The sequence below is a fragment of the Nelusetta ayraudi genome, unplaced genomic scaffold (genome assembly GCF_046127955.1).
Source record: "Nelusetta ayraudi isolate G7.1 ecotype Tasmania unplaced genomic scaffold, CSIRO-AGI_Nayr_v1 ptg000007l, whole genome shotgun sequence".
Classification (NCBI taxonomy): domain Eukaryota; kingdom Metazoa; phylum Chordata; class Actinopteri; order Tetraodontiformes; family Monacanthidae; genus Nelusetta; species Nelusetta ayraudi.
In genome coordinates this window covers 2,693,138-2,706,893 of record NW_027466057.1, presented here as the reverse complement: position 1 = coordinate 2,706,893, position 13,756 = coordinate 2,693,138, and the positions used below count along the sequence as shown (strand labels likewise).

At 45.3% G+C, this 13,756-nt stretch overlaps 1 protein-coding gene across 1 annotated transcript in view; it reads left to right on the top strand.

Annotated features, from left to right (window-relative positions):
- Positions 1-13,756, top strand: part of ltk (leukocyte receptor tyrosine kinase) — a 36,562-nt gene that overhangs the window by 18,692 nt on the left and 4,114 nt on the right. The window contains exons 11-26 of the mRNA XM_076017838.1: positions 386-457; positions 659-833; positions 1,326-1,476; positions 1,675-1,803; positions 2,140-2,296; positions 4,788-4,973; positions 5,300-5,398; positions 6,339-6,497; positions 7,093-7,203; positions 10,361-10,547; positions 10,643-10,733; positions 11,239-11,303; positions 12,484-12,613; positions 12,716-12,813; positions 13,183-13,275; positions 13,376-13,477. Of these exons, the coding sequence (XP_075873953.1) occupies positions 386-457; positions 659-833; positions 1,326-1,476; positions 1,675-1,803; positions 2,140-2,296; positions 4,788-4,973; positions 5,300-5,398; positions 6,339-6,497; positions 7,093-7,203; positions 10,361-10,547; positions 10,643-10,733; positions 11,239-11,303; positions 12,484-12,613; positions 12,716-12,813; positions 13,183-13,275; positions 13,376-13,477 (2,005 nt within the window). The remainder of the gene's footprint in view (positions 1-385; positions 458-658; positions 834-1,325; positions 1,477-1,674; positions 1,804-2,139; positions 2,297-4,787; positions 4,974-5,299; positions 5,399-6,338; positions 6,498-7,092; positions 7,204-10,360; positions 10,548-10,642; positions 10,734-11,238; positions 11,304-12,483; positions 12,614-12,715; positions 12,814-13,182; positions 13,276-13,375; positions 13,478-13,756) is intronic.

The following is a 13,756-nucleotide window of genomic DNA, read 5'->3' as shown; positions in this document are numbered from 1 at the left end:
TGTGCTGTTTGTTGTTTCACACAGACAATGGCCACGAGTTGGAAATGAGGAGCGCGACCACGACGCCTCTTTATTTGAGATTACATGCTGTGCTCACTTGTGCTCTCTAGCGATGAAAGAAATCTCACATTGCCACTTCAAATTACCACTGAAGAGCAACCTAAGAACACCGGCTCTCTTTGAACTAAACTGAGACATATGAAAAAGACTTGTATTCTGTCAGGAAGTCAGTGAAGGTTATTCCACACTCCCTCCAAAGAGCATAAACCTGAACGTCTCCTCTAAATGTGTCTGAAAATGCTTTATGTTCTTGTAGAACACAGTAAATCTTTGAATTCCTTTGGCACTAACAGTTCTTATGTGGAATGCTTTGACTTCTCCTTAGATCTGAACTCTCTGCTTCCCATGTCTGACCTGGAGGACTTCTTGAGCCCACTGCCAGAGCCCTCCGCCTCAGGTATGCTCTGGTTTCAGCCTTCTGAACTTTTCATATGCATGCTGAAGATTTACTGGTGGCATTGTTCCAAAAAAGTTCACTGAGAACTCGAGAGTTTCTCGGCTGCTTCTGTTTATTTTCCCAAAAAATAACCAGTACCTTAATTTATCTCTTTGCGAACTAATGTCAATGTTTTTCTTTCTCTCTTTTTTGTCCCCTTAGAGGTTTCTTTGATGACATGGTGGTTTAACTCCTGTGGTGCTAGCGGTCCATATGGCCCGACGCAGGCCCAGTGTGACAGTACCTACCGCAACAAAAATGTCAGTGTCACGGTGGGAAAGGAAGGCACTTTGAAAGGGGTTCAGATCTGGAGGGTCCCAGCCACTAACAGATACCTGTAAGTCAGAGCGGTCTCTAATTAGTACTGCCCTTGTGCTCAACGGTTCAATTCCTCTGCGTCTTTTTTCATCCCATTTTTATTTCTAACAAAAACAAATAAGCATGAAACAGGCAGCTGTGCTGACACTTATGTGTGGCTGAGTGCAGTGCATAAAAATAATGCACTGCACTGGGGCGCTGGGGCAACTCAACTCGTGCCGCATAACCGATTGTCATCCTGCCAGACCAGCACCTCAAGCTCTTTGCAACGCTTTTGCGCAGCGGACCATTTCATCTAAGCAGCACACTGGCAAATTGAAACAAGGCATCGGCAGAGTGGCAGGGGCAATCATGGGATTGTCCAATTACTTACGCAAAATTATCCACAGCTGTACTTGCTGTCAGAGTCAACAAAGTGGTTGTTTGCAAGAGGATATCCGCGCCTGTCTCCTGACGTGTGTGTAATGCCACTTGCCAATACCTGTTTGTGTGCTGCGGTGATCTCCTTCAGGATTACGGCATATGGGGCTGTAGGAGGAAAAGGAGCCAAGAATCACAACAAGCGGAACCACGGCGTGTTCATATCAGCCATATTTCCCCTGGAAAAAGGAGATTTTCTTTACATTTTGGTTGGCCACCAAGGGGAAGACGCCTGTCCTGGGGTGAGCCAATGCACACATTTATTTATTGACTTGTTCTTTTCCCCAGTGGGATAGTGCCTGCAGTGGAGTGACGAGACAAGGGAATGTCAATTGCTGTATTCAGGGAAAAAAAACCAACAAAGTTTCTTGCTTGCCGCCTCCGTACTTTTGAGAATCTGGGTCATTTCTCATAACAGTGTCGATGCTCTCGCTCTGCAGAGAAATCCTCAGACCCGGAAGATTTGCCTGGGAGAGTCGTCTGTGATTGAAGACAACGTTGGAGGAGAGTCTGGTGCCGAGTGGGCTGGAGGAGGTGGCGGAGGAGGTGGAGCCACCTACATCTTTAAGGTGACAGAAATATAAGAACATTTTTTCCCCATATTTTTTGGCTGATATTCGGTGTCTTCTGTGTGGTTTTTTGCGGTACAATCTTTGCAATTATGTCGCAGAAAAAATATATATATTGGGATTGGCTAGCCTTATACTAACCTTTTACAATAAGTCAGATTGGACAAGAACTCTATGTAACTATTGTTCACAAAAAATGTTCGAGTGCCTGATTTCAAATTTTAATAAATAATGGCCGAGCGCATTGCAGCTGGCATTCCATAATTTCAGCATTGAAATGCAAGCATATGCAGTTCAATACAGTGTGAAGGAAAGAGGGTTTTGCTGTCTTTTTAGATGGAGGAGGGTGAACTCATACCCTTGTTGATTGCGGCCGGTGGAGGAGGAAACGCCTACATGGAGGACCCGGAGTCCACTCAGGACCTGCTGGCGTTGGAACAGTATGAAAACAGCACCGTAGCCCCAAGTGCCAGTGGTCAAACTGGTGCTGCAGGTAAAACACAGTCCGTGTTTGCTCGTCAAATTTGTGCCTTGCTGTTTGAAGCTATAAGCAAACCTTAGAGTGCAGACTAAGACACATTGGTAACATGAAGCAACTTCTCTGGACATGCATTCATCTGAAATAGAATGAAAGAGATATAAATCTGTCCTCTTGTCTTTTAGTCCTAATTTCCATAGATTTCAAAATTGTGAACATAATGTGCTGGAGACAGAAGAGAACAATTATCATCCAGATTTTTACCTGTTCAAACTTCACAAGCGCCTTCCTATAATGCAACCAATGGGTCTCTGCCAGTCAAAGCAGTTACACTCCTCATCGATGGCAACAGGTTTTATGAGCATTATGAACTCATTCAGATGTTTTGCCTTTTCCACAGATGCCTCTGCTTATGCCCACAGGCAACGTACATAAATGCTCACGTGTACTTTAAGGATTAAGTCGTTTGTTTGGGTTCTCAAGGGTCAATAAACCACATGCGTCGATACAATAACAGTGGGCCCCCATTATCCTTTTTAAATTGGAGTTCCCTGCTGACTGCGTCCTCAGGAATGTCCCCCTGAAGTAGGAATTTTAGGTCAGTCACTTGGAATCGTACTGCAGTAACCGATACAAGCTGTCCTTCCTCCCCGCTGCTGTTGCTCCATCAAATAAACAGCCGGCTCTTCCCCCAGGGCTGCAGCAACCTGCAGTGTGTCAGGGGAGGCCCCTCCAAGGATGCTCCTTGCGGTTACAATATATTATTGCTGATCTTATTAATTTTATTACTGTATTTTATTCTTGCATTCATTTATTCCTGATTCAGCAGATCCTATTGAGTTGATTCCGCGGTCACTTGCTTGTTTGTATTGGCCACAGGGTGTTGCTCATTCTTTACCTTTTTTTTCTACTCAGAATGTACAATCAACAGTTGTGAGACAGTAGCTGTGTTTCCAACACCCCTAGAATTGTGCAAAACCGAAATATTGCAATAAAAAACTGGTAATGGAAACAGCTTAACTTCAGAAAACCTCTCAAATGTCGCTGAAAGGTTTTTACGCTCTCATGCGGTGGTTTTCCAGACATATCCATATAGAGGTATACCACAAAAGTGTAACGGAAACACTTTTTTCACAGTTACACGTCACCGGATATGTCGTACGGGGGCCACGTGACCAGTTCACTTCAAGTGAAAATGGTGCGTTATGTTTGAACGGAGGAGGAGACAGAATATTTTTTTCAAGTAATCAAAGAGAAAAATATAGCAACCATTCTTGACAGCAAACAAACGAAAACAAACCAAAGCAAACCAGTGTTGTTGTTTTATGTTGTTTGTTTAGTTTGTGTGGTATTTTGTTTCGTCATCTACGTGCTTTTTATGTGAATCGTATGTTGGATGTAGAGGAAAGCAGTTTGTACCAGAGACAAATTTCACCCGCAACAACAAGGTTTTATCTTGTCTCATCTCAATTCAAAGTTGTAAATTCAATCTCCTGGGTCTAATGGAACACCCCATAAATCCTCAGCGCTGCTGAGTTAAAGGTGTCCACTTCTGGCCCTTTCTACCTCTTTATTTTGGAAATTCTTTGGTTGGGCGCCTGTTTTTCATCTCTCTCAAATTACAGCTGTAATCATGGAGCTGTAGTCCAACACAAGCTCAGCAGGTTTCTATTTAGTTCCAGGTGATAGAAGTTCATTTGTTTTGTGAAGTGTCCTAGCCTCCCATCTACGTCATTGCTGGATGGAGATGGATTTTTCTTCACTAAAAGCAATATAACAATAACTATTGAAACAAGGCCTGCCAATATAGTGAAAAAGCTCAACATATAACAGCATAGTCATATGCTATATAGTTGTTTTTCTTGTCAGCAGATATATCAGTGAAAACCCTGAGACTTCACCCAAAAACCAGTGGATTTGTCATAGCCACATTGATTGATGTCGTTTTGAAAAAATCATTTGACAAGTCTAAGCTCCTTACTGCAATTTGGCAGGAGTTGAAAGATGAAAACTATCTCTGTTACTGTTTCCAAGTATCTTTGCTAGTACATCTAAAGTGCTGTATGGTTGCTTTCATTGAAATTCCCTCCTTGAGAGTTCCGTGTTTTGCCCAACAAAGCCTCTGGAAGCCGGAGCGCCGAGGATGTTGGAGCGTCTCTCTCCCACCGAGGGGTTATTGAAAAATAGTTGGACATGTTCCAGCAGATTAGCAGGCTCCTGCGCGGCTTACTCATTTTCGGGCCGGTGCACTTGCACAGGAAAGGTGCAGTGCACTGCACAAGCGGGCTGAATGCAGCAAGGAAGAGGCTCTTCCACAGCAAAGAATGAAAAACCAACAGGAAACATTCCGCAGTTCTCAAAGCTCGAGTCGTCCTTCGTGGAACACAGCTGTTATACAGCAAGATTAAAAAATATTTGTTGATTGACGATGCTGGTATTAAACCTTCCTTCTTTGACTTGACAGCGTCTGAGTCATTTTGTGTCCTGTTTCCTTGCCACCTTGAAGGCGGAGGCGGAGGCTGGCAGGACGTTCCGAGCCCTCAGCAGAGAGCGGGGAAGTCTCTGGTGGAGGGAGCCGAGGGGGGCACGTCGTGTCCTCTGGCCATGTCCAGGCTCGGCTGGTCAACCTACGGGGGATTTGGAGGTGGAGGTGGGGCCTGCACAGCTGGAGGCGGTGGAGGTGGTTACAGAGGTAACAGTTTTGTTATGCCGACTCTTTAATTACACTCGTTTTGATTTTCTCCAATCTCCGCATTAAGATCTCCGACCTCCAACCCCGCTCTCCCGCACCTCACGGCCCCTCTAACAGTGCTGCCGTGCCTTTTCTTACCCTGATTATTTAATTGCCTGCACTCTGAAGTACAATCTCCGTATCTAGCCATTTCTAAATCGGGTGCTCTCCTGGTGCGGCGAGTTGTTTTTTGCTGGTATTTTTTGAAACTCTCTGAAGCGAATCAGTTTATGGACCTTCATTTCTCAGAATGAATCTAAAAATTCACAAAGTCAATGTTTTGGCAGGCGGCGATGCAGCCCCAAAGGACGAGATCACCGCGGACGGCCAGAGCGGAGTGTCTTTCGTTCACCCAATGGGAGAGATTTTCCTTCAGCCTCTGGCAGGTGAGACCGACACTCTGAAGTGTGGAAAGACCGGACACCAGGGAGCTTAGTAACAACAGAGTTCGGGCACAAAATACTGAGGAAAAAGCCAGAATTAATAATAACTGAAGTTTCAGGAAGTGGCCCGCAGAGGATACATGTGTCCCAGGACCGAGTTTGGCTCTATCTTGTTACAGAAGGAAAAACTCAAGGCCGTCTTTGAAGTTGTGCGGCAGAAAGCACCGCAGCCGCCGCTTCCAGTAACTCCAGAAGTTGAGAGCTCGAAACACAGCTGATCTCAATGCAAATAGACTCCACCACCGGTGGGGAGATTAAATCCTGAGCTCTTGGCTGCTCACTTAGTTCAGCAGGCAATCGACCCAGTTAGTGCCGAGTGAGTGTGTGTGCCTGAGACTGCCCGTGTGTGTGTGTGTGTGTGTGTGTGTGTGTGTGTGTGTGTGTGTCAGTGGCCATCTGATTCTAATTATTTCGCTTCGGGAGAAGGAAAGTCGTTGACTAATTCACAGCGTCATGCAGCCTGTTGCCCCTGGCGCCATCAGGCAGACCCTGGTTCTCGCGTGAAAGACACCGTTGTTTTGGCCTGGGACACGATGACTTCCTCTGCGCTGTCCAAGCATAAAACCCATCCAAGACAGAGAGATGCATTGAAATGGTTGTAATGCGACTGTGATATAATAAAAACCGGCACGTTGGAAAGACACATGTTAAATGTATGACAACTGCGACACAAGGCGACCTTTGGAGAAAAATTCTAGACTCGGGCTTGGTGCAGTGTTTCTTCTTTGGGGGGGAGTGGTTTTATTTTTGATTTTGCACTATTAGCATGGCGCTGTGTTAAATCGGAAATATGAACCACCGCGTACAGGTTGTTTCTGAACATTTTGCTCTTCTCCGCCCTTTTGCTCTCTTCCCCCATGTTTCCACGTTGCGCTCCGGCCAGCCATGGAGGGTCACGGCGAGTGCGAGATCAAGGTGCAGCTGAACTGCAGCCACTGCGAAACGCAGAGCTGCAAGCGAGACGACGACAGCCACCTCGTCGTCTGCCTCTGCGACAACGAGGTCCTTGCCAGCGACAACGTCACGTGCGTCAGTGCCATAAGTAAGTACGCTGATGGACGTCACGGCCGTGCCAGTCCCGACTTGAATATTCAATTCATTGGGGGTGTGAATCGCCAGGCACCTGACGATTCAATTTGATTCCGATTCAGAGGACTACGATGCAATAAATCGCGATTAATTGAAAATCGTGATTTATCACGATTATATCTAAAGCATTCAACGTACCGTGGAACCACAAAGTCCCAATGGACTTTGTAGGTGGCCTTGCCCTTTGCGACTGTATTGGTATCTTGGTTCTGGCGTTGGGGATGGTTGTCTGCTTTTGAGCAACTGCAGGATTTTCTGTCCAACTGCGGTTGCGAGCGGGCTATACGGTTTGTCATGATCGTCGTGTTCCCACAATATTTGTTTGTAGCGCGACACGCTACAAACAAACGAGTTTTCGTCGGCAGCACGCCGCCACATGCTGGCGGAACCGGTCGAATTCTTGTTTCAATGTCATAATTGCGATTAATCTCAGAATCTTAGATATTTTTCCACCCCTATAATTGATATAGTGTTTTAGTTTGTTCGAACGATTATCCCTCCCGTTGAACGTTTTCAAGCTCCGCTAATTGACTCTGTTCCCACTGCAGGTCCTCAAGAACTGGCGCCGCAGGGGCAGATATCGACGTCTTTGATCCTGGCCGTCGTGGTGTCCACCACGGCGAGCGGCCTGGCTTTGATCTGCGCCGGCGTCATCCTCAGTAAGAGACTCGTCCAGTTCTGCGCTCAGTCTGTGCCTTCCACCTTCCACCGCCTGTGAGCGGAGGTGGACGTGTGTTGCCTTCGTGAAAAAAACGCTTTTGGACTTGTATCAGTGTTTTCCCCAGGCGGCGTGCTTGAGAGGTGGGGGGGTCGGGGTGGGGGGGGTGGAATGTGGTTCTGAACAGACACGTGTGCCACAATATAAAGTGTGCACATGTGGAATATGGACATTGGAATTTATTGCAAAAACAGAAAAGGCGTTGTTTTGGCCGACTCAGTGTTGTGGAGCTGGCTGTGTGCAGATACAGTCGCAATTTCTTTGTGGCAAATTGTGAAACAAGATGACACTGTTGTTGCGTAGTAACACAATGCAGTTAAACGCTGTCTCATTTAAGCGCTGTATTTATTGCTCTCGGATTGTTCTTACAAACTAACTCACAACGAGCTGACCTTTGACTGCCATGTTTTACAATTGTCCGCTTCTTAGGTTTAAGAGCTGGCATTACGAAAAGCATTTGGTTGTTTAGGGAGAAACCCCAATGAATCCAGTCCTTTGATATATATGTGTGATTCAATTAGGTTGACAAGGCCAATCACCTTTGGTTACACAGTGAGCCCTTATTTAAAAGGCATGGACCATGCTTAACACAGCCACTAATGATGACCACCTGATGTTAATCTCCTATAAAAATGCCACTGAGCGGCTTGAACTCAAACGCGTTTCTGAAGAGGGACAGGCTGCATTAATTCTAATAGTATTGTGTCAGGAATAAAAAAAACCACCGCTGGCTATAAAGAGATTTGACATTTAACAAGGATGTTCTTCCCAGTAGGAGGTGTGTTGGGTAACATAAACATAGATGGGAGGAAATGTCAGGCTCATTATTTAGTCATTACCGGTATTTTAAAGAGCAGTTCAGGTATTAACTATCATGATGATAAATAGTGGTAACAGTTTGTTTTTTTAAAATCCATCCTTTTTAGATTTTTATTTTGCTGTACAGGAACAAATGAAAGTGCCTGTCTCTGTAATCTGACATAATCTAACACATGCTGTAAATTATTTAACGGATACTTTTGCACAGATAAACTGCTTCGAGGATTAAATAGGGAATTAACATTTACCTTTCAGTGTTCAGTGGCAATAACGCGTGTGTATTTAACCAAGCCAGCCGCAGTTTGTACGTGTGTAGCCATGACGTGAACATATATACACAGTAATTCTCCAGTCATATAGGACAGTGAGGGATTATACAGCCAGTAGACTTTTGCACCTTTGTCGGCCTCACACTCCTGCTGCAGATCATTGTGAAGGGAATCCTGACATTTGCGTTGACCCACTAATCCTCTGAGATGTGCTCTGTCGGAGGTGTTGGAACAGATTATCGCTCATCCTCTCCATTACCTCACTCAGCGATGAATAATAAGTCACACCCAAGCGTTTCGCCTCTCTTTGGAGTGCGTCAAAATTCTGTGCGCGGACGTTCTGCAGAATTCCACAAGACAGCCTCGATAATACCATGGACACGTGCCACCACTTCTCAGTTTACAGTTTTGACAGCACCTGTCAACAAAGCCAAATGCGGAAAAAGCAGTTTGTTGAAACTGATGATATTTTCTGTAAGTACAGTGATTGGTCCAAAGGAAGTGGAGGATTAAAGAGCAAAGTGAAGATACTCAACAATAAAAAAAAAAAGTTTTTTTTTCTTGAGGCCCAGTCTAATGGTGATGTTAATTTCAGCTCTGTTAAGCTAATAAAAGAATAAACATGTCCCTTAAACTGATGCTGATTGAAATAAAACTAAAGGAGATAAAAACAAAAGCTTGCTTTGGTGAACCTTGACGTGAAAAAACGTATTATTGACTCATCAGATATCCAGTTAGGACAGAAATTTAGTTGCAAATGTTAAGCAGTCATCAACAATCAACCATGAGGCACAACTACATGACATTGCAAGTGTGCTACCAGGTTGACCTTTATGCACAACATTGTCAGAGAAACCTCTGCTTTATAGGAAAATGTTCTAACTAACTGCAAATTTTTTTCCCGTTTTGTAATTGTGTGAATTTACAAGTTAATAAATAAGGTACTGAGACACAAAATGTGATATTGTGCATTTAAATGCATTGTGTTGCAAAAACAATCAAACACGCAAAAGAAGAACACCCCCCAACACACCCGACCTTGTAGGTTAATGGTGTCTCTTCACCTGAGCTCTCCCCCATGCAGGGAGGTAGTCTGTTCCCTGGGCGCCCCTTCTCCTCCCTGTCCCCCTCCTCCTCCTCCTCTTCCTCCACCTCCTCCTTGCCTCTGTCGTCTCCCCTTCCTCCTCCTCCTCCCGCTCCTCCTCCACCCCCTCCTCCACCTCCTCTCCTCCTCACACTCAACCCAAGCCTCACCCCAGCCCCACCCTAACACTCCCCTGAGTACCTAGCATCTCCACCGGGCGATGGCTCGACGGCACCTCTTACCTGCACGCAACGCCCCATCCCCTGGCAGACTACCAACCTGCATCGGGCAACATGCCTCCATTGGCGGGTGAGTGGAAACTCACTGGCACCGACAGTCTAGGAGCAGTAACAAAGGAGAGGACTTGCATCTCACGGAGCGCCGCCCCCTCCGCCCCCCCCCCCCAAAAAAAAAAGACACTCCAGAAAGTTTGGCCACTTTTCCTCAGGCAACGACTTGGGCTGAACGACGGGAAGATACAATTTGAGCAAACAATCAAGTTTTGGGGATTAGATGAAGGTGAGGTTGCCAGACCCGTGCAGCCCTTTGCAATTTGAGAGCATCAGCTGGCCTCTTACTAGCACTGTGACCTTTAATCTCTGGGGGGAAAAATGTGACTTTCCCGGCATGGAAAGAAGTCCTGCTTGCTTGGTGGCATGGGAGTGCTATTGATGAAATATTCTGTCTATGGCCAAAAAACACAAACCTCCCTGCCGTTCTTCTCCTTGCATCATCTCGTATTAAGGTGCAGCTGGTGAGATCGAGCTTGACCCCTCCTTGCGTTACCGCTCCTACGGCCAGCAGGCTGTTGGGGAGTTACTTGTACAGCTGACATGCAAAAGGGTGGTGTCCAGTTAGTGCTCTTATTGATATTCTTTTTTTCATTTGAGCGAAAATAAGCTTGCGTGTCTCATCTTTGTGCTTAGTGTGGTACCGCAGGAAGAACGACCTGCACGCAGTGAGGGGTCGCCTGCACAGCCCCGAGTACAAACTCAGCAAGATCCGCTCCTCCACCATCATGACGGACTACAACCCCAACTACTGCTTTGCGGGCAAGGCCGCCTCGCTCAACGAGCTTAAGGAAGTTCCACGCAAAAACATAACTCTGCTGAGGTATTGCATCAAATCAAATACTTTAACAGACCTCTTTTTTTTTTTAGACAAAAAATTTTCAGTTATGTTTTGATCTCTCTTTTTTGTTGTTGCAGGGCTCTGGGCCATGGCGCGTTTGGTGAAGTCTATGAAGGACAAGTCCTTGGAATGAGCGGCGATAATAATCCCATGCAGGTGGCCATAAAGGTCAGTCCATAATCGGGAGGAAACGTTGCGTTGAAATCACAGATGAGACCACATCGCGATAAGTCCGGTGACTCACACGTAATTCCGCTCAACATCTAAAGGTCACAAATTGACGCCAGATAAGAAATGACACTCCATTCACAATGCATTTATTGAGGGGAAGCTGATTTATTTTTAGAAGATTTTAGAAGAAAAAAACATCCAAGACAATGTTTTGATATCGTTTATACGATCATCTTCACCTCATTGTTATAATAATAAAGATGTGAGCTTTGATATACCAAATTTAGTACAATTCAGTTTATGTGTTTCTTCAGAAACATGTTCACATAAAGGCTTCACCGCGCGTCCCATCGGCAGCTTCTGTTGAGAAGATGAAAAGAAATATTCCCGAGGCAGCGCGTGTTTCTCCGGAGTCTGCTGATCATGTCCAGTGGTGACTTTACTCTTCCTCAGCGGTGCCACGCAAACTGCCCTAAACTTCCTGATTCTTTCCGCTCCACAGACACTTCCAGAAATCTGCTCCGAACAGGATGAGATGGACTTCCTGATGGAGGCGCTCATTATGAGGTGCGGTGGCGGCTGTGGCGGCGGCAGCTCACATCTTGTTTATATCACACTCGTGCACACACACCCTGCTGGCTCCACTCACATTCTCAGACAGAAACGGCATTTGTTTTGTGTTGGGCCATTAGGTGGAGCCAGATGTATAACTGTGGTCATTAAAAAAGGAGAGGATTTTGCTTGCACTGTATTTGGCTCCTATTACACCATTATCTGCTTGTTGCAGCTGATTGTGTGATGGCAGTGAGTTATTTGTCTCAGTGATGAATTGTCTAACTGAAAAACACCTGTTTTGTGTTTGGCTCCTATTGGGAGATGTTTGGGGAATAATGTGTCATGACGCAGATAACGGAAAATTTCTGAATTTGGAATTTAGTTTCAGCTCGTGTTGATAGATCAGTTGCAGTCTTGTCAGGTTAATGGGAGGTAAAAAGCAAAAGTAACAGTTTCTCATCCATCCATCTATTTTCTGTCACCACTTCGCCTTTGAGTTACACCCTGAACTAGTTTCCAGTTTCTCGCAGGGCTTAATAGGCTGCGTTCAGACTGCAGGCAAATGTGATTCAAATCGGATTCCTTCTCAATTTTTAGGGCTGGCTGTCCACACTGTTTTTCCAAATGGGATGTGGCTGTGTTCAGACTGGGCCACATTATTGACCCATCTGACAGGTTCATGTAGTCGAAGTGAATGCGATTTCAAACTACCTCCCAAAGGTGGTTTCAGTCTGTTTTGCAAAAATCGGATTTGATGTGATTTGTGAGTGTTCAGACTACAAAAGAGCCATCCAGTTTCAATCTGGATGGGCTGAAAATGGGATTTTGGCTGGCAGTCTGAATGCGGCTATAGAGGCAGACACTACCACTTGCACCTACACTTGCGTCCAAGGACAATTTAGAGTTGACCTTTGGCCTCGTGCAGGTCTCTGGACCGTGTGAGGAGGCTGGATGAACAGGAGAGAAACTACACAGACACAGGGAGGCACGCAAAATCTACATCAAAATTGAATAGAATCACATGCACAACTCATTGTTACTGAGGATAAGAGGTTTCCATTAAAATAACGCCTCACACAAATGTCTAAATAGCAGAATCAGCAAGTTTTAGCAGCGAGCAGTTTAGTTTTTCAGACTCAAATGATAACCACAACTTGGGCCTGCTGACCAAACGCTTTTGTGTGCTTTGCAGCAAATTCAGCCATGAAAACATTGTCCGTTGCATTGGAGTCAGCCTGAACATCCTGCCACGTTTCATCCTGCTGGAGCTGATGACCGGAGGAGACATGAAGAGCTTCCTGAGGCAGAACAGACCCCGAGCTGTGAGTGCACACCTCACCTCGTTCCCCTCTCTCTCTCTCTCTCTCTGCCAGTGTGAGATAGCGCGCCCGCCGTGCATTGAATTAAGACCACTCTTTCTCCAGGGCCAGTGCTCCTCTCTGAGCATGCGGGAGCTGCTGCAAATGGCCCGAGACATTGCCTTTGGGTGTCGGTACCTGGAGGAGAACCATTTCATTCACAGGTTAGCAGCCTTTCTCACTGATCACTGCCGCAGGGGCAGCGGCGTCTCGGTTTTTCCCGTCATTCCTGAGTTTTCGAGACGACTTTTTGTCTGGAAATGAAATGTGAAAACTTGTATATTAAGGCTGTCTGGGTTGGTTGTTGAAGGTGCTGAAACCATAATGAGACAAGTAGGAAAAAAAAACGACCAGTCATGAGTGAGTTCCTTTAGAGATAAAATGTTTAGATTTTAATTATAGAAATGTTGATTATCATTATTTAACTTCATATTTTACTTATAATACTATGAACTATAGGTTTGTTCATTGGTGTTTTTTGCACGTGCCTTCTGAATTTACATTGTTTAACTCATGTATGTGTGTTTCGTCAGAGACATCGCTGCCCGAAATTGTCTGCTCACCTGTCCTGGACCGGAAAGAGTGGCCAAGATCGGAGACTTTGGAATGGCTCGAGACATCTACAGGTTGGTACCAACTTGATGTATTTTTTTTTTTTAAATCTATTTTCCAAATGATGGATTTCTCGCCAATCCTCATCGTCCGACTCCATCTCTCTTTTCCCAGAGCCAGCTATTACAGGAAAGGCGGTCGTGCCATGCTGCCGGTCAAGTGGATGCCACCCGAGGCTTTCATGGAAGGAATCTTCACCTGCAAGACTGACACCTGGTAAAAAAAAAAAAAAAAAGCACTCAGTTCATCACGTAAACTGCAGTGGGAGTTCAAATAAGGCCAAGATGCTTTTTGTGAATATTTTGATTAGTAGGGGCTGCTGAGATAAGAGATATAGCTGTCACCAGCTTAGTCTCAGCAGCAAGGTGCAAGTCAGTGCAAGACAAAACAGCATCTGTACTTAAGACACAGAGTTAAATCCTGCAATCCTTGAATAAAAGAAAACTGACAAATGACCAAAATGCAAATTTTGAGAAGAAGCAAAATCTTGTTTCC